Source organism: Leuresthes tenuis, unplaced genomic scaffold, assembly GCF_036924035.1.
Source record: "Leuresthes tenuis unplaced genomic scaffold, fLeuTen1.0.hap1 SCAF_21, whole genome shotgun sequence".
In the NCBI taxonomy this organism is placed as follows: domain Eukaryota; kingdom Metazoa; phylum Chordata; class Actinopteri; order Atheriniformes; family Atherinopsidae; genus Leuresthes; species Leuresthes tenuis.
Window position 1 is genome coordinate 19415062 of NW_027325375.1, and position 20646 is coordinate 19435707.

The following is a 20646-nucleotide window of genomic DNA, read 5'->3' on the forward strand; positions in this document are numbered from 1 at the left end:
TGAAAATGAACACAACCCTCACTCGGGTAGATGGAGATGGCACAGCAGTCAAACACCGCATGAAATAACAAACGCTCACCACCCAAACTTTCGGTGGGGACGAAAAACAGCACCACAAAGCATGCTTTGGTTCAAACTAGGCCTTCAGCAGGAAGTAGAACAACGACACAGGAGATGGATGAGGGATTAATTAAAACTAAAATATGAGCTAATCCGCTTCCAGAGTCTGGAAGGCACAGGATGATATAAAAAGTTTTTATTTCCCGGTGGCTGACAGGCGCTGAAGAGGGTTTGGTCTGGACAGTTGTCGACTGAAAGGCTGAGCTCATATAATCTCAGCCTCAAAGGCTCTGAGATAAATACAGATAAATGGAAAACTGCAGAGAATGGACACAATATATTGCAAATCTGCACTACTAAAATACCAACCACTAAACCAAGGCCTGGTTTCACTGGTCGCTGAATTCCTGTCTCTCTTACTGGTATTGATCCAGAATCAGGTCTGTCAGTTAGAAAGATCACTCTGACCGGCACTACAGCTTTTCGGAAGAATCTGTGATTGTACACATTTTGGACAGTTTTGAGCAGCCTCTTTTTATTCTACTCCACAGTCAAGTTCTCACTGACCAGCAAACACTGCTTTCTTTACATTTTTTTTAAATCAATACAGTTCTCTGTTTTCCTTTGTTGGCTTCATTAAAAACAGACTTCCCTCCTCTTGCACAGGCAGGCATATGTTGCACATCCAGGTGGTCTTTGTGGTGTTATGGATTGAGGCACAAACAACGTGAAAAAATGACATGCTGTAGCTAAAAAAGGAACAAGCTTCTCTTGGTTAACAGTGTGAAGAGTCCCACTTTTAGGCCACATCACCATATTTTCGAAAACCTTATCAAGATGTTTCTTTTTTTTTTGCCTAAACCTAACTAAAGTGACACAAAGAGATACGTTTCTTTGCTTAGAAGTTGAGTTTGTGAGGCTACAACCCCTCCTGTTTTTTTGTGGGTCGTTGTACGACAAACTCTTTGTCGTAGTATTCCATCATGTGGATTAGCAGGGCTAATACAGTCTTTTTGCTTTTCTACAATTCATTTCTCAGTTCAGTTTTGTTTATATAGATGAGGACACAGGCAGGAATATCAGGAAGAGAAGTGGCTGCATGAACAACTCTAACAGCTCTTTGCTCAGCTTTAACTATATGGGCAGACAGAGACTGCAGACAGAGTGGTAACAGTAAAGGAGGAGGATTACAGAGCTTGTGAAAAACAGATGATGTAATCCTGGACATGTCACTGAGAAGGAGGGTCTCTGCACCCCAGATGTTGAACTGTTGGCTGTAAGTTTCTGTTCAATTGAGTTACCTACTGATGCTATATGTGACATCATCAGCCACGTTGTTACTAAGCTACAAAAACAACACTCCAACCCACTGATGGTAAACAAGGCAAGTTTATTTGTCGAGAACAATTCGTACACAAAGCAAGTCAAAGTGTAATGCAGATTTCTATCACACCTTCCTCTCTGCTACACTTCAACTTTCTACATGTTTGTCAGCTGATTCATATTTTATTTTGTTATCCATCTACAACAACAGAAGATATTTAATAATAATGACTTCCCTGAAGGAAAAACATAGTGCTGCAGTATTAATTAAGTATTATTGAATTGAACTGAACTGAAGCCTATTCTGCCTCTTGGAAAACTTGCTCAAAGCTTTTCAAGGTTTTCCCAAGTCTCTTCTGTCTTTTGTCTCTTAATGAGATTTCAGACTGACACTCCCTGAGAGGCAGCCAGGACCTCAACTCAACTCAAGTTGAGTTTGTTAATTATTCAGACACCTTGTCACAACTTATAATCTATAAAGAACCATGGAGACACATGTGTGACAAATGATTGGAACTAAAATAAATTTACCAGACATGGGCAATATTACAGATCTTTGACACATGAATTTTTTTTCTTCGGAAATTGATCTATATGGCCCATTTGGTCCGTATCATTTTTCTCTAAGGAAAAATGGGTCTGGGCTCGAATAGGATGAATTCATTTGTTTAAGTTCTGTTTAAAGCTGAAGAAGAGAAGAAGGCGGACTGCATGAACAGAGTGGTTTAAACTACAATCAAACTGGCTAAACGGCAGCTTCTTCAGAAAGAGGAGATTGCACTCTTTAAGCCAAACAGAGCATCCTGTTGCTACGAGACAGCACAATCCTTTCTTTTCCACTGCCGTGTTCTGATTTGCTGCCACACCCTTCCTTTAAGAAAATCGACTGAGGAGCTGAGAAAATTTTGGGTCTTTCTGTGACTCTCAGGTGGCCTCGTCCTCCCCTTACCTCTACTCTCTTTGGAAGAAACCAAAACACCTTTTCTTCATGAGACTAAAAGGAACTCCATACATTCTGTTGAATATGGGACCCTGGCTTCTGCTGAAAGCCCATTTTTCCTCTATTCACTTTGCTTCCTTTTCAAAACCTGTTTCCAACTGCAGGTGCTTCTCATTGTAGTTCATTGTGCCAATCCAGACAGCAGTTTTTTTTTAAATTTTATTAAAAACTGATGCACCACTCACAAACACTGTTGACTAAAATGTGCAAACCAAATTAATTACCAGATGTATGAGGAAATTCTAAGTCTGGATAAAAGTAACTTTTTGTTGGATGAAGTTTGAAGTGCAATAAAATTAAGTTTCTAATAAGCCCGCAATCAGTAAAATTAACGGTATGAACATAAAAATTACATATTTTTTGTCCACTGATTTTCACATGTATCTACCATCACTGCCCCCAAGGGAGTGCATTAAGGGATGTTACGGTTGCCAACAATGCTCTTTGTTTGTGCCTACCTGGACAACTAAATCTGAGAGACGTAATTTGAGAAACTATAAGTCAAAAGAGGTGACCCACCTTTTCTGGTCTGCACACTAATCAACAGGTATTGTAGAGAAAGTTGTCAGAAAGTGCTCTCTATTGAGTATCTAAATATAGCTATCGTAACATTGGTGTCGCCCCTAAAGGAAAGAATAACATGAGGAAGTATGATGAGAACAGTTTTTAATTAAATGAGAAATGATGTATATCTCGCAGTATTACAAAATATACTTGATGTAGACAGTTTTTAGAATCTCCAGAGCTTTCTGTGGCTTTTCAGAAGCGCCTGTAATTTATATCATTGCTTCCTTACCATCTTCAAAACCCTCTTTCAGTACATGTCGAATTTGCATTTTTTTTAAAAAGCTGTTCAGTTTCAGGAGATTGGGTCAAAGAGAAATTTTGACACAATTTGTTGATTTCCCTCACTATTGTATTACAATGAATTAGATGATAATTGACTTGAACTGGGTTGTATCTTTGAAGTGACTTGAGATGACATTTGTTGTGATTTGGAGTACATATAAAAAAAAAAGACGAATAAAAAATGTAAAAAAATGTCTTTATTTTACTCATTCCAAAATGTTGCGCTGAACCGTAAAAATTCAGTGGAATAGTATAGAGTATGAAAAGGATGACTGTGGGCTAATTTATTTTCATGAGTCAATGTTATAGCAGGAAACAGCCAGATTAGCATATATCAAAAAGCCAAGATGTAATTTACTCTGACAAACCATTAAAGTTCATACAATATTAATTTATTTTAAGCTAGCTCACTTTACAGCTTATGCTGAATTCAAGCTTGCTTCATTTTACAGTTAACCTGCCTAGAATCTTGCATTCAGCCGACAGTATAAAACACTCCAACTAAGCTATTACTCAGAGCGATTTGATCTCTCTTCTGGCAGGGAGAAGTTATCTGTTGCCACTCTGAAGGCATAATAAGAGAGAAAACTCCATGAATCCTATACCAAAGTGATTTATAGGTTAGTTATTACAACAAAACTCCTACTCTAGATTTATTTCTAAAGTTGTGCGAATATGTTGAATCTTTGCAAGGAGGAAGCACAGCAGAGAGGGAGCAGGAGGGGCCTACAAGTTATCTTCATTCATCTTTTAACTTTTGTCCACCAATTCAAATTCAAACCAAGTACTGCTGTATTTTGTTTAAATCTTTTATAACGTAGAAAAACATGGCCTCACGCAGACTCCTACTGAGCTGTGTGGTCTTGTGACTGAAAAATATGCCAACAAAACACTGGAAGGCAAAGCATACAGAACAAGATGTTCAGCTGAGTCTCAGCTAGTCTTTCAAGTTGTTGCAAAAAACAGTAAAATAGTCAATAAAGAATTTAGTCTGCAGGCTGGAATCCTGAATATTGGTTCCAGTTTAAAAGACCATGAATATTTGTGCGTATGGATGGAGTGTATGGGACCAAAAGTAAAGCCCCTGTTTGGCTTTTCATTCTGACTACGTTGCTGTTTACTTTCTATCAGGCGAGTGGTGTCCATAAATTTCATTCTGCACCGCTCAGTTGGAGCTCTAAACAATACAGATATCTAATTAAGGCACAAGATTTATGCTCAGCTGTCCAGTACGAGGCCCGAGGTCATTCATGTGTTTTGATTAGGGTAATAACTGCAACATAACCATTCCCTCAAACGCTCAGCTTGACAAGTTTAACAACTGTTTTTGTTTGCTGATTAATAATTCTTTACAATGTGCACAATAAAATTCAAGGACAGGTTTATCCTAATTTGAAAATCAAAATGACTTACCAGTCGTTTTGAATCAAATGCTATTAGCCTAATTAACACATTTAACCTTTCAAAATGTGAGTTTTGAGAGGACCAAAGGCTCTTGGACAAAGATTTATGGTGCAGCAGAGGAGGGAAGAGTGCGTGAGTATTTGCCTCATGATTAAATTGCTGATTTTAAAGCTCTGACAGGAGGTTGATATAAATGAGTTGCAGTTAGAATCGTCCACCCTGCACTTTACTTCCGTTTATGCACTTAGTAACATTATGCAGTATTGTGTGTGTGCAATCACCTCTGACAGTTTTGTTTCTCATGACTTGATGCAGCTTTTCTACAAGGCCACTGTATCCTTAAACTGTAAATACTGCTTTACATTTACATTATGTCCACATATCTACACTCCACACAGTCAACGTTTTGCGCGCCAACATACCTTTGTAGATACTCCTTTACTCTATACCAGGGGTCGGGAACCTTTTTGACTAAGAGAGCCATGAAAGCAAAAAATTTGGAAATTTATTTCAATGAGAGCCATATAATATATTTTAAAAGTGAATCAGTAGCTCTTGGCACGCTTTCTTTCTGCTGTCTCCTGCCGGGTATTTTGATGCAAAGGTAGCATGGCGCGTGTCGAAGTGCCGCTTTACATTCGACCGTTTCATCGATGTAATTTTGTCTTTGCAAATTAGACACACCGCAGAATTTGCTCTCTCCACAAAGGCGAATTCTTCAGTCCATTCGGCCTGAAATGTACGATACTTGTCATCTTTTTTTCTTTTCGCCATCTTCTTCGTCGAAGGGTTAGCTTTGAGCTAATGACCGAGCAGACTGATTCAAAAGGGGGCGTTTACCTGTTTTACGCTGCAACGGCCAACGTAGTCCAGTATCATCCAATTAAAATAATGGACAATTGCTCCTGCAGCCCTGAACAGGACATGAGCAGTGAAAAATCGATGGATGGATTAAAACAAGTGAGAATATTTTGTTTTATCTGCGAGCCAGATGCAATCATCAAAAGAGCCACACCTGGCTCGCGAGCCATAGGTTCCCGACCCCTGCTCTATACCCTTCCACTTTACAACTCCTTTCAGGTTTTAGGAATAACAAAAGATTGAGAGACTTTGTGCCATCTTCTCATGCAACACATTTCATTGTGATGTTGTCCTTGTATCATGTGTGTTGACATGCATATGACAAATTGACTTCAATTTAAATTTTTCAGTATATCTACAGTGGAAATAAAGACCTGGTTGATGCAAAGTTATGACTTTGGTGTGTTGGTTTTAAGTTACTATTCCTGCTTCATGAAAGTTGGGCGATGTAGTGATTAGGACGGTCTTGCGTCACAGCAAGGAGCTTTCTGGTTTGAATCCCATTTTTGACATTTGAGGGTTTGCTCTCGGGGCTCTTCTTTCCCTCCAGTTCATTGACCAAAGTCTTTGGTTAATAGGGAAGTCTAAATTGACTGAGAGCGTTAATGGATGTTTCTCTGCTATAGTCCTGTGATGGACTGGTGTTCAGCGATGGCGTAACCCACTTCTTGCCCTATGACATCTGGTATAGGCTCCAGCACCGCATATGTTAAGTCCCACTGGAAGAACCTAGTACAGAAAATAGACAGATTGCTTTATGAAAGACACCTTTTTACGTTCACACTGTTGCTAATTTGTTGGAGAATGCCAGAGTTGTTCTTTTGCAACCAAGATGAACTCACTGATTCAAAGAGTGTTTTACCAACTTCAGATGGAATAAAGTTGGAAATTTGTAGCTTCTTCTTCATATGGTCTTCATAAATTCTTCTTGATGAGAACTATTTGAAGTTGGGACATACTGTAAATCCTCTGAACAGTTTCAACACTAAACTGAAGGAAGTTATGTTTGCGCCACTGGATTATGGAACGTTAAAACACTATCTTCTCTTTGAAATGACAATTTCCAGAAGTTGTAAATAAGGATTTGTGTTTTGTAAGGCAAAAACTTTATTTTCAGAGTTTTCAAAATATAACAAAAGTGAAGATATAGCTTCATGTTCTCTGGGAATGACTGCTACTATGAAAAGGTATAGTTGAGTTGTTGTTATTGGTAATAAACACGCTAAATCCTGAGTAGGCATTGTGATATCCACTGTGGACAGCATCTGCGTTATAAAAAGAGGATCAGTAGTCTTTGTTAGAGCAGGAATGTCAAATCAAGGGCGCAGAGTTGGAAAAAAAAAATCGGTTACTATTCTGAAAAACTACTGTTAATTCATTACTTTTGGGGAATGGACCTATTTCCCCAACACTGGGGAAATATCTTTTAATGGCCTGTATTCAGCAAGATTTGAAGATGCTATCCTGCACAAGGATATCTGGGCTACCCTGATCATCCTACCCCCACCATGACGTAGACCCGGACAAGCGAGTGAAAACTGATGGATGGATCATAATCAAAAGGTAAACTGCCAGGTGTTTAATGTTATGTTGTTCCTTCACCCTTCTCATCAGTCATTCAGTTGACATACGTAGAGTCTGAAAAACACAAATCTCTGTGACCAGCTGTGAAATCATAGAGATTAAGATGTGGTTGATGCCAGTATTAACAGCCACTTGAATGGCAAAGCAAAAATCAAACCACTCTCTGACTCATCTGCAGCTGCATTAGAGCCACATTTTCTTTGCAGCTCAAGCAGAAAGTCAGCCTTTCTCATCTGGAACAGAGAGACGTGCCTTCTTCTTAGTCTTATTCTTCCCCCACCTACAGATTGCATCTTTATAAACTATTTCTGGTATAAATTATTTTTAAAGTCCAAAATATTAAACATATACATTCACAAATTGTGAAAGACAACAACGAGATGGTGAACATATCGTAAACTAAGCCATTTGTTAAATATTCTCTTGCCAGTATTGGGACTGGAGAAACGTGAAATCAGAATCCTTTTTTATTTGAGCTGGATTCTTTTTTTTCTTTTAAAGATTTTTTAGTAAAGATTTTTTAAATGTAGCAGAGCCTCGATCTGAACAGTAAAAACCCTCAAGCATACAGCAATCCCCTGAGCTAGGCATAGGTGTACAGCCAGCGTGATGGCAAACGGGGTAAAGAAGAGAATAATGAAGGCAGCAAACAGAGAGAAGGAAAGGAAAAGAATTTGTGAAGAAAAAAGGAGGGGAGGATACGAAAAATGTTGAGAGGGAAGGAGGGACAGCATGTGGTCCCAGTGATCAGGATGAGGTAATACCACTGATGAAATCCAGACAGCTATGAAGACAGGCATTCTAAGTGTGTAAGGAGAGGCAAAGAAATGAAGAGGGAAAAAGCTGTGAAATAAACAAGAAAAAGGGAGACAGCGGAACGGAGGGGAACAAATGTACTTAGATACTGTCTCTACGTGGGAGTTCAAGTAAAACACACAAAAAATAATTAAATAAAGCAAGAATAGCTCAGAAATGTCTCTATAGAGTGTATGCATGCTATGTCATCATTTAAATTCACATAAAAAATTCTTTACTAATCTCTGAAGGGAAATTATATTGCTGCAGTAATTAGCATTAAAGACGTAATGCTGTTGTTATGGACAGAAAACAAAATAATCGAAAAATAAATCAGCTCACAAATGTTCAGAAAGTTGTAGCAGAGAGAGGTGTGGTAGAAATTATGTTTCAGTAGCTTAGCAACAACTTAGCTGATGATGTCACACACAGCGTCAGCAGGTAACACTGGTGAACTCTCAGTAGACAACACGGACAGAAACTCACAGCCAACAGCTCAACATCTGGGGTGTAGAGACGCTCTTTCTCAGTGTCCAGGATTACATCATCTGTTGTCAACAAGCTCTGCAATCCTCCTCCTTTGCTGTTACCACTCTGTCTACAGTCTCTGTCTGCCTGTATAATCTTAAAGCTGAGCACAGAGCTGTTAGAGTTGTTCCTGCAGCCAGGTCTCTTCCTGATATTCCTGCTGCTCCAAGCTCATCCATTTTATCTGCCTGTTATCTCACATTTCTTATGATGATCAAAGGAAGACATTGTTTAGACTTCCTCCTCCTTTTTCTCCATTTTATTCCTGCTCTGTATCCCAGACGTCTCCCTTACAACTCATCTAGATTTGGGGTCTCATTCCAGGCATTACTTGGGCTTTGGAAAGCTGGATCAGCTGCTTAAACATGCAAAATATTTTCCATTACCATGGTTATACATCAGGGATGTACAAGGCGTGCAAAACTCAACTCTTATCTCTTATATTATCTCAAGCGTTTGCAAAGCAAGACACAAACAATTATGGCAAAGGGTGTTTTACCTGAGCTGGTTACTGGTGGTAACTGGTGGTAACACCAGTAACCAGCAGATGCAAAGCTGCAAAACAACCAACCAACCTGCTAACAGCAACCAGCCTGGTTGGCTGGTAACACCAGTATTCAGCCAACCAGTAACCAATGAAAGCGGTTATTTCCATTGGTGTAAACAAAAAGCTTTCACAAAACATGCTGATTTGAGGCCCGTCAACCTAAAAAAGAAATGTATCAGCCAACTTAAGGAAATGATGCTTGGTTTTAGGGTTGAACCATAAAACTAGCGGTCTGGATGAAGTTTGAAGTTGATAAAGTTAAATAAACTGCTGTACACTTGGTGCTTTATAGCCTGTGGATAATGTCACTGATTTTCCACAACAAGAACTTAATGACTTGTAATCTGAGAAGAAGGAAATAACAGGTCAGATCTATTTTGCAAGTTCACTGTATTTTACAAACTGGAGAGGATTGTGTGTATGTCATTTAGTATGTCTCACTGGCATGTCCAATATTTAATACAGTTCAGTTTTGGGTCAGTAAGGCCTGTATCTTCTGCCTGCCTGCAGTGTGGAACATCTTTGCCTCAGCCAGGGTCTGAACTCAAAATCAATTTTAAAAGACATTTTTCTTTTACTGTAATCTTGTTGTTATAAATGCTGCTGTGACCCAGCCCTTCCTGTGAGAGCAAAGAGTGTTTATTTTCTTTGCGTCTCCCGTGTTTAAACCCTGTGGTTCATTCCCGCAACAGCGCTCTTCCTCTTGTCCCTCTGAAGCTCGGAGACAGATAACAAACACACCCCTCTTCATTCATCCTGCTCCTTCCGGCCCAGAGCAGATTCATTTACCGCACAAGTTGGAAAACCAAAACTGCGTGTTTATTTGAAAGTTGATGATAGTGTGAGTTACCAGATTCCCAACCGAATATCACCATTTGGCCTTTAGTTTAGTTTGGCCTGTCTGATCAGAACTAACAGAAGCCCAAACATTGATTCTCTCCATCATATTTGGCTCAGAGCATCAGTATCTCTCACATCATCTTTAAACAAGGCTTTTTACTGTAAAATAACTGTAAAATTATCCATCTGTTGATGCTGAGAAACAGCAGTTGTCTCTAAGGCTTCATGTGACAGTAGAATTTAATCACAGGAATTTGTTATGTACTTATTCCAAATAAATCTGTGATACAAAAAATAACAGCCTTAAACTAAACAATCAACTGAGGGAGGGCAAATAGTTCTATATAAGCTGAAACATTTCCCAGTAACGGTTTGCCATGAAAGTTTTCTCTTTAAATATTAAGCTAATTTAGTTGAGATAGCTTCATTTGCCCATTTAAAGATGAAACTTTAGAAATCATGAAGGAAATATAACCCACAATAGTCACACTACACTACACTATAATAACAATAATAATGATGATGATAGTGCTGATGTTGGTAATCAGCTGCAAGGTTTGACAGTGATATCAGTTTATTTCCTCCCTTGTATGTAGTGCCTCCCACTAACAGCTATTTTTACGATCGATTTTACTGCACGTCAGTGGTGAATGTCTGTAAAGACCCACATATAATGAAAACAAAACTGTTAAATAGGTTGTTTTGGTTATTTACTGAATGAAGAATATAAAATATGTGCAGTTTCTGTGCACGACTTCTGGTGTATCATGTGACGGGTTTGCCGAGCTCTATATAGTGAATAACCTTTAAAGCACTGCTGGTTCCTTCACAACACATATATTAAATAAGTGGACAATTAAAGTGGAGGGAGTGGGATTTCTTTCTCAGATTAACTTGCCATATATACAGTATATCTTTACAAAGATTTCTGCTGTTTTAATGCTCGAACTGTTGTACATTGTTAACTTTAACATGATCTCCTTCTCTGACAATAAAAAGTAACCAAAAATACAACTCAAGTCAGGGTCTAAGTTCTCATTATTATGTTTGCGTTTGCCCTTTTTTCCAAAATACCCTCACACTCCCTGGGAATTTTGCAGGTTGTCCAACCACAGGAGACATCTGAGCATTTGGAGTCAATTTAAACTCTGCATCTGGTGGTGTGTTTCTGGATACTTTCACCATGTTGCACCAGCGATCAGTCTTAACAAGCATGAGGAAAAAGTTATGGGAGAGTTTACAGAGCGCATCTGGCACACACTGTGTTTGGAAGAACGCTGCTTGTGAGCTTTGAATGGATGGCCATATTTGGGCCATGAGTAATGAAAACTTTTTTTTTGATTTACAGATGTGTAAATATGAAGAGGGGCTGATGAAGAACGCGCGGGAGATGCTTCTGCGGTGGAGACACTCAGGCGGCAAGCGATGGGAGACAAGTGGCGCACAAAGAGACTGAAAAGAAGACTGCCGCAGGAGTTCTCGTGGATCTTGTTCACACACAGTCGCTACTCCGAAGGAAAAGGTACAAAGTGCACTCTTTTATTTAAATATCCATCAGGTTTTATCACAGACGTATCTGCTTTAATAAATCTCAGAGAGTGCAGGCTGGATTTATTTCTCTGAGGTTGGCTTTCCTTGGCAAAATGAACCAAAACAATTTTTGAAAGCTGGGACTTCTACATATAAATCAATATCAAATACATTTTTTAAATCAATTCAATGCCTTGAATTCTAAGAACCAATGTTTGCTGTGAGTGAGCAATAAGGGACAACTTAAGAAAACAATGGGTAAATGTTAAAAAATAGAGATATATCATTTTACAGTTTAAAAGCATCATATTGAACATTTTCTTTGGGTTCCTTCCATCATGTTAGATTCTGGATGATAGAATATGGACTCAGGCATCTACAACAAGCCCACTGATGGGTTTGAATTGCTTTTGCAACACCGTTTCAGTGCGGAGCTGCAATAGAGACACAAGTTTTGTAACTTGTGTGTTAATGTGTGCTAACAAGCACAAATCAAATATACATGTCTGTAAGTACAAAACAAATTTACAAGTCCTACAAGTCCTACAAAACTCTTGTCACATTATTTTATCTCACCTCGCTGAGTAACCAGTGGCGATGCTCGGTTTAACTCGCCTTATTGCCAACCAGTCACGGAGAGAGTAGGGAAAAGTACTGCTGCAGCCGTCCGACCGAGCCAAGTTGAACGAGCCAAGTTGAATCACAGTGACTATTTAGAGGAAGTTGGATTAAAGATACCAACAATTTTGCCCTCCATTTATCTAGCACACGTTATTTCAAATAAAGGTTGGACAAGGCATTGTCTGCACCTGTTGGTCCATCACTGGCAAAAAGAGCTGTTTAACACCACATTTGCACCAGTATATCAGTAAACATGTCTGTAACGACATTACAACAGCAAAGAAAGCAGAAGATAGCACTCATCGCTCTCTCTCCCTGACTGGTTAGCTATTAGATAAATCTGATTGGTGACTTAAACTTAGCATCGCCATTGGTTACTCAGCAAGGCGAGTAAAAAGTGTGACAAAAGCTTTGTAGAATTGACTTGCATCTTCAGACTTCAGTACTGATTTGTACTTGTTGGCACACATTCAAATATAGTGATACAAGTTACAAAACGTCTCTATTGTAGCTCCATATTTCAGCAGCTTCTTACCACCTAAATAAACTTGTAAAAAGTAACTTGCATTTATTTGTAGTGAGCCCGCTGTGGAACATGAATCCTCTCCCAGTCGGTTTAGTATGAACACCTTCTGCAAGTCTGGTGCTGCTGGAGGTTTTCTCCTCAAAAAAGGAAGAATCTTTTTTGCCAGCTTTGCCAAGTGAAGCTCAAAGGAAACTGGCGGGTTTCTCTCTATGAAACATGCACCAAATTAATCTATTCATTTAGAATTTGGAGTCAGCGAATAAAATTGATCTTACTGGCCAAACGTTTGGCATGATGTCATCCTCTGAATCAAAAAGATAAAGCATTTCACATGGCGCTAAAGATCTGAAATGATAGAAACTTCCAGTCTTTCCAGTCTCATTATTACTATCATCATGATATTTGCTTATATCAGTCGTTGCAGCATTTACTTGCCAACTTGACTTATATTCTATGCAGTAACTTAAGTTATGAAAAGGCTGTGAATTATTATTATTATTATTATTATTATCATAATGAATGCTATTAACTAAAGCAAAACATAATGTTTTCTACATGCTATATATACACAACTGAATAGTGGAAAAGAAAAGAATAGTTAAGAAAGACATGCAGGGATTAAAGACAAGAATAAATAAAGGATAAATGCTGTACATACAATAACAAAAATAATACTTAATATCAGTTCATTGATGCTACTGGATTGGTGATCTGTCCAAGTTGTACCCTGTCTCTCGCCCAATGGCTTCTGGGAGAGACTCCAGCCCCCCTGTGACCCTGAATTGGACTAAGCGGGTATAAAAAATAGATGGATGGACGATCCTATGCCAGTTTCAGATCTCCATCTGTCAGAGAGTCACATTTTCCACTGAAATAATTAGAATCAAGACCTGCAGGTGATATTCTAAAGAACTGTGATGGGCAGAGGAAACGGGAAAACTAGCAGTCTTGTTTTTGCTGTTCAGTATAATAATTTCAGCTCTTACGGGTAGATGGAGTTTCTGGAAAATGATAAAGAATTTGAAATTCACTTTATTTTCCAGCCATTGAAGGAGGTTATTTTCACTCACTTTGGGATTTCACAGCCTTATATATCAGTGTCTTCCTGTAAGCTGTGTATATCAAGGGCAGAGGTTAATGCAAAGTCATTGGGCGCTATGTGATTCTTCCAGAAAAAGCCAGCCAAGCTTCTCTTCTCTGAGCCATGCAAGCGTTGCATAATCCATTTCAGCCGACCAGTGAGCATGACTGCCCCAGCGTAATTTGTAGGTTTAATCTAAACATTTGCATGGTGATGTAAGTGTACACACAGCTGGAGTTAGGAATCAGCACTCAGAACCAGCTGTCAAGATTGAAAAAAAAAAAAAGCACAAAAACACACTCATGGACCTGCACACACAGGCACAGGAAAAGAAGAAGCAGTACTTTAAAACAGACACAATCCAGAGGTCAACACAAACCAAAAGCAGCATTTCACATCAACTGTTTGCTTTACTGTTGCATTCCTTTTAAAGTTTGAAAATTTTGCAGCATCATCACAAAAAGCTGCTCATCTCAGATGATTTTGCTGATCAGCAAAAAACATTACAGACCTCACTATTTAGATTTAATTTTCCACTATGCCTGTCAGCATGACGCATCTGATGCAACGCGGGAAAAGCCGATCGGGAAATAATATTTTACTTACAGGAAACGGGATGGTTTTAGCTACACCAGTCAACATTTTTCACATTTTAAAGAACATTTACCCAACATGAAAATGTTCCACAGCTGAACAGATGTTTTTCAAATTCAAGCTTTTTTTCACCACCTTCAGCAAAACTCTCAAGACCAAATCATAGGTCGTCCCTGCAAATCCCTTCGTCCAACACTTGGACGAGCCACACGTCTCTTTCCCCATCCAAGGCCGTGTGAAATGGGGTTGTGAAGCATGTTTTTCTGCATGTTTAATGATGAAAACATTATGTAAAAGTGCCTTAAAGGAGTTTTCCATTCCTCCGGAGAGTGTCTGCTCTGAGTATTGCACTGGATTAGTAACCACAGAGTACACTGAGAATGCAGCTTTTAAGATGCTAGTGTTAAACCAACCTTTTTAAACGATAAACTAATACAGTCCCATCGACGTTTCAACTGTCTTTTCACACGTCATTTGTCCATTTTCTTCTGATACTTCCCCAGAGGTGGGAGGAGAGTGAAGTACTTGAAGGCTGAATGGACAGCGAGTGTGAAACCGCCACACTGTGTTAAGCCTCTGAGGGCCATTCTGGGACTTGGAGTCATGGCATGGACAGGGCTACAAACACCTTCAGGATAAGTATCCGTTGAGATCTGCCCTGAATGGATAGAGAGGCCTAAGAGGGTGGTTTGACCAGAGGGTGCCTGTCTCAAAATGCAAAACCAGAATGAAGCCTCGATGAAGAAAGGTGGAGAGTTTGAAGGCTTAATAATTTAATTCGTCATGTAATACTCACGACATGCACACTGAATCATGAGAGAAGAAAAAAAGCACGAACGCTGCAGTAGTGGTGGCTGCTTGCATCCCCTGAAGTTAGCATATTAATACAGAGGTGCTGCAAAGAGCAGAGTTTCCGGAAGGTTAATTTGCATTGACCCAAAAATATGTTTGCATGTAGATCAAAGGCCAGAACATGTATGAGTAGCTGTTTTTTCAAAAATATCCATATGCCTGAGGAGAGGACCTGAGTTTCTCTCCAAATCTACGTAATTTCTGACAATTTTAACCTGGTGGTTATGACCAACTGGTTCAGCTGGATAATCAATCACAGCACATTACATGATCTGTGTATATAGATACCTAAAACATAGCCAGAGACCACCTCCATCCGAACCACCACCTGTTCAGCGTGTTGCCCTCTGGTAAGAGGTACAGGCTCATTAAGACTCAGGAATAATTTCTTCCCATGGGCTGTCCGAACTCTTAACATGCACCTTTAATACTTTTTTCCTTCTTAAATGATGTGCAACATTATGAATAGCATTCGTCTGTTTGTTTGCTTGTCTGTCTGCATTATATTTTCATCTCATTCTCCCCATGATGGACTAATAACCTGTCCAGAGTGTACCCCGCCTCTTGCCCAATGACAGCTGGTAGAGGCTCCAGCCCCCCCACGACCCTCAGTTGGATTAAGCGGGTACAGAAAATGAATGTATGGACATACGTGTCCATTTGAACATTACTGTACTTATTTTTTTCCCATTATTCTTCTGTAAATACTTGTTTTTCCACATTTCTTTTATTTCAAGTCGCTACTGTTGTTTACTCTTCACGTATTTTTCTATTGCACAGTGCTCTGTGTCTGTAACACGGAACGATTAATGTGCACATCTCATCAGTCATCATTTAGAAAACGCCTGAACAAACAGGATTAATAAGAGCACCAGGTGATTGTACGGAACATTAACTTTGCCCAGAGGCCCACCTTCCATGAGCCATCCACTCATACAATAGAAAATAACATAAAAAATCTAAACTAGGATGCGTTTTTAGGTTTTCTTTCCTCAGTTTCGTGCTTTACATTCACACAACAGTCACAGTCATAGCTGAGACGACAGCAGGTGGAGGAAAACTTTCGCGCCTGAGGTCATCCAGACATCTTTCCAGCCAGTTTGGTAAACCTTTGGTAACCTTCCAGTCACAAGCTCATCTAGCAAGCCCACACACTTTCCCCCACACCGCAAACCCACTTTTCATGAATAAAAACCAGCCTCGGCTTAAGTTTGTACAATTTCCACACGGTGCTTGCATGTGCACAAACACACACACACACACACACACACAGCAGCAGCTCTGTGTGATCTCAGCCTCACTTTCTATTAAAACCTGCTTTGTGTTAACAGTGATCAAACACTGCCAGACTCCTGCTGGGACCGTCTGACCCCTCAGATGGGGAGCGACTTCTCAGTGGGGACAACATGCTGAGATTCCTCGAAGTGGAAAACCGCAGATTCCTTTTAGCACTTCCATTTTCAATATTCAAGTTACTGTTATGGTGTGCCTTAAGAGCAGAAAAACCACAATCAGTCACAGCTTCAGTTCACATAGTCGTGGCTTTGTGGAGCTGTTTTTTCAACATTTGACGGACAGCAGGAAGCAGGAGCCAGCCGGGACGTTAAGATGAGGTCAAAGCCTTAAATTAACAGCATTTGAAATAATTGAATAAATCTACCAAAGAGACCAGTGAAGCTAAAAGGTTTGGGCACCCCAATTTTTATTTTTTTTATCTGCACAAGAGAAGAAGAGGGCTTGATTTCCAAAAGGCAATTTAAAAGTGACGGATTCAAATCTTTTACACTTTCAGAACAAAGAAAAGATGCTAAGCTAATGCTAGGGCACCCTGTTCCTGGAGAAGATGATTCTTCCAACAGCCAACAGAGAAAGGTCTTTAAAGGTGGTTATTTATTTTTACTGGAGTCAACGATGCGTCATATTGCAAAATTTTGAGTTGGGTTTCAATTAATAGCACTTTATTTCTTGATTGATTAATCAATTGATTAACTCAGTTCAATTCAGTTTTATTTATAAAGCTCCAAATCCCAACAAACTGCATCTCAAGGCACTTCAAAGATACAATCCGATTTAAACCAAATGCAATCCAATTCACTGTAATACAATCCTAATCCAATAAACTTCTCAAATTCAAAATTAGTCCAATTCATTCTAAGACAATTTCTAAAAAGTTTCCCAACTAAAGAAACCATGGAAGGAATGTAATGAAGCCGGCTGGATTGCACGTATCAGACTGTATTTTATTGAACTTGAACTGAACTTAAGTACTCTGCTATTACTTTTATTGTAAACTGGTGCTATACATATACCTATATCTATATATATAGTCGTAGAAGCTTCAGTTTGAACCTTTCCTCAGTGGGTTTTTCTTGTATCTTGAGGATCGTTTTCCTGTTGTAGAAGCCATCTTCTGTTCAACTTCAGCAAAACATACACTGTAATGTTTGCCTACAGTTAGTTTGTAATTAATTGACCCCATTGGCTGCAACACAGGTCCAAAGCTTTTTTCCCGAGATCATGTTTACAAAATGCATCAAGTTAATTGGAAAATTATTGAGGCTGTATTTTGTGGTGATGAGAATAGAAGAAGAAGGTTTTCTTCAAAGTTTTGATGGACCAAAGCATCTTCTAAAAAGAGGACATGACTGCTGAGACCAAGTCTGGGGAGTACTTTATCTAGGTTTAAGGTTCTCAGCAAACTTCAGCTGCTTGTGCATATCGGGATTGTAACTTTTTGCCTACTGCGCAAGTGGGGAAGAGCAGAATGGAAGAGCGAGCAGGTCCGTCTCTAAAGGCATTTGTGCGACCCATGAAAACCCAAGAAAGTACAACTATGTCGGATGTTACAAAACACAGAAAATACTGCTTTAAAATAAAGAAAATAAGCTGAAACCGTAGTTATGTTTGTGTACGAATGATGTCATTTCTGTATGACCTCTTCTAGCATGATTCTTGCAGTGTAGCAATGTCATTTGTCTCAGAAGTGACACCTACTGTTCAGAATGGAGACTGCAGCGAGTCCTCCACTCGTGCTAAAGGTTGCTGACATCACTAGTCACTAGTGCAATTACAGATGCATTTAGCATAATCAGCCTTTTGAATCTGCTTTGAAAGTTGTACTACGAGGCCTCTCCAGATAATGAATGTGAACAAGCCATAGCACCAATGAGTTGGCCAAGGTTTGAGACCTCGATAAGAGCAGTCTGACAGCTTAAATCTCTTAGAATCCTTAAATTATAGTGTTTCTTTCTTTTTTTCCCCCACAACTTTGAAATAATAAAAATCATAAGCCAACAACATGAACTAAAATGCTAAAAAGTATTATTCATTTCCAACTTTACTCTTTTTGAGGATCAGGTGAACTTGTGCCAACTCTCTCAATGTGCTTAAGAGACATCCTTTTTCAAATGGGTGACATCTTTCTTTACAGCAAAAACAAGATACGCTGAGCTGCAGCTAAGACTGCAGCACATCACAGCCAGACTCACCCCATAGCCGCCTCTCCCTCACACTCCTCCAGAAGACATCCCAAGCCTTGTTGGTGGAGTCTTTCACATGCTCACTGAAGGATCTTCGCAGTGGAGTTTTTACTGTGGAGGTCTGAGCCATAATCCACACGTTGAACGGTTACATATTCCCACTTGAAAATTCTTTCCAGACAGTTTCTAATCCATGAGAGCAGTGTCCACTCCCTCAAAGCTCATGAACAGGGTGTGCTGGACTTTTGAGTTAAGCAAAGTGAGGAAGGAGGAGGAGGAGGGAGAAGAAGAGGAGGCAGTGGGTCTGACACTTGATGCAAAAAGTCTGCGTGCAATTTGTGAAACACCACATTCCCTCCCTCCCTCCCTCCCTCCCTCCCTCCCAACAGCTGCCTACTGTAGACTCTCATGGGTGTACATCTATGTTTGCGAGGACTAATTTGAGTTATATCTCTTGGGACTGGGGAAATCTTTGGAAAGTAAGGATCATTTAAGCCAGTCCTCACTCACAGACAGGAGCAAGGAGATTCATCATCCTTTCAAAAATATAGATACATGTGTGCGGGTGAGTTTAAGAAAAAGTTACAGAAAGAAAAAGTGTGTCAACTGCTTCAAACTATGAGAGGAAAAAGAGTGCTTGTGAAGCAGAGCGACACTTAGGAGTATTCATCTTTTGTCCATGAGTGTTTTTGTGTGGAAAGTTAAAGGATTTGGTCGCCCCTGAGGAGGAAATGACATCTAACCCGAGTAAAAGACATCAACATTACACAAAAACACACACACACACATACAAAAGAAAACAGAGACAGACTTGCATTATAAACACAAACTCAAATGCACCACCACACTTTTATATACACAGCGGGACATTACCACACACATTGAATATTTGGTTATCAGGCCTCTGCATGGAAAGAACTTGACCTCATTTATGTAAAAGACCTCTTTAAGCCCTTTGAATGGAAAATAATGTCCATTTAAATGAAAAGCATTCACAGACATGACACACTGCATCTTAATTTGAATTTTTAAGAGGCTCGATTCTGCTGAGAAGTCCCAAATGTAATGAAACTCGACAGAGACCTCAAGTTTCTACTGATTATACAGTAGAATCTTCATCATAATTGACAGACTTGATTGTTTGACTTCAGGTTGTTCCCAACATGTGACATCAATCACTTCAAACTTCTTCTGACATCAAAGTCTGGCTGGACTTGGCTAATTTTAAACTACTTCATCCGCTTAGTTGTTTTTCTTGACTTGAAACATCTCTTCTATGTGTCTTAAACCTGGGCTGCGCTATGATGGATTGAAATAAATCAAGACTGATTTGATGGAGGACTTGGACTTACATAAAAAAATCTGAATAAGCAACATTCAGGGAAATTAGACTTTCTTTTTGACCTTAAGTACAGTGACTTATGATGACACTTGACTTTAACATGTGGAATGGAGGACGCCATCATCTTCCTGCTCCACCGTGCCTGTACCCACCTGGACAAACCGGGAAGCACTGTGAGAATCGCGTTTTTTAATTTCTCCAGTGCGTTCAACACCATCCGGCCTGCCCTGCTGGGGAGTAAGCTGACGGCGATGCAAGTGGACCCCCCTCTGGCTTCCTGTATTACAAACTATCTGACGGGTTGTCCTCAGTATGTCAGACTGCAGGACTGTGTGTCTGACACTGTCAGCAGCACAGGGGCCCCACAGGGAACTGTTCTCTCCCCTTTTCTGTTCACCCTGTACACCTCTGACTTTCAGTTCCATTCTGAGTCCAGCCAACAGCAGAAGTTTTCAGACGACTCAGCAATTGTTGGCTGTGTCAGTGAGGGTAAAGAGGAGGAGTACAGGGGTGTTGTGGATTCCTTTGTCAGCTGGTGTGAGACTAACCTGCATCTTAATACCACCAAGACAAAGGGGTTGGTGGTGGATTTCCGCAGGAGGAAATCTGCCCCTGCACCCATTTCCATCAATGGTGAGACTGTGGAAGTGGTCCAGGATTACAAATACCTTGGTGTACACCTGGACAATAAACACTGAGGCTGTGTACAAGAAGGGTCGGAGCCGGCTATATTTCCTGAGGAGGCTCCGATCTTTCATTGTATGGAACATCATGCAGAGGATGTTCTACCAGTCGGGGGTAGCCAGTGCCTTCTTCTTTGGTTTGGTGTG

The 20646-nt window shown here is 39.8% G+C and overlaps 1 protein-coding gene across 2 annotated transcripts in view; it reads right to left on the minus strand.

Annotated features, from left to right (window-relative positions):
* The window catches only part of LOC140279535 (rho GTPase-activating protein 7), a 100089-nt gene extending 81372 nt beyond the window's left edge, over nt 1-18717 (minus strand). For both annotated transcript variants that reach the window (XM_072374687.1, XM_072374686.1), the window contains exon 1: nt 18484-18717. In XM_072374687.1, coding sequence (XP_072230788.1) covers nt 18484-18604 — 121 coding nt within the window. In that variant the 5' untranslated portion in view covers nt 18605-18717. The remainder of the gene's footprint in view (nt 1-18483) is intronic.
* Between the last annotated feature and the right edge of the window lie 1929 nt (nt 18718-20646).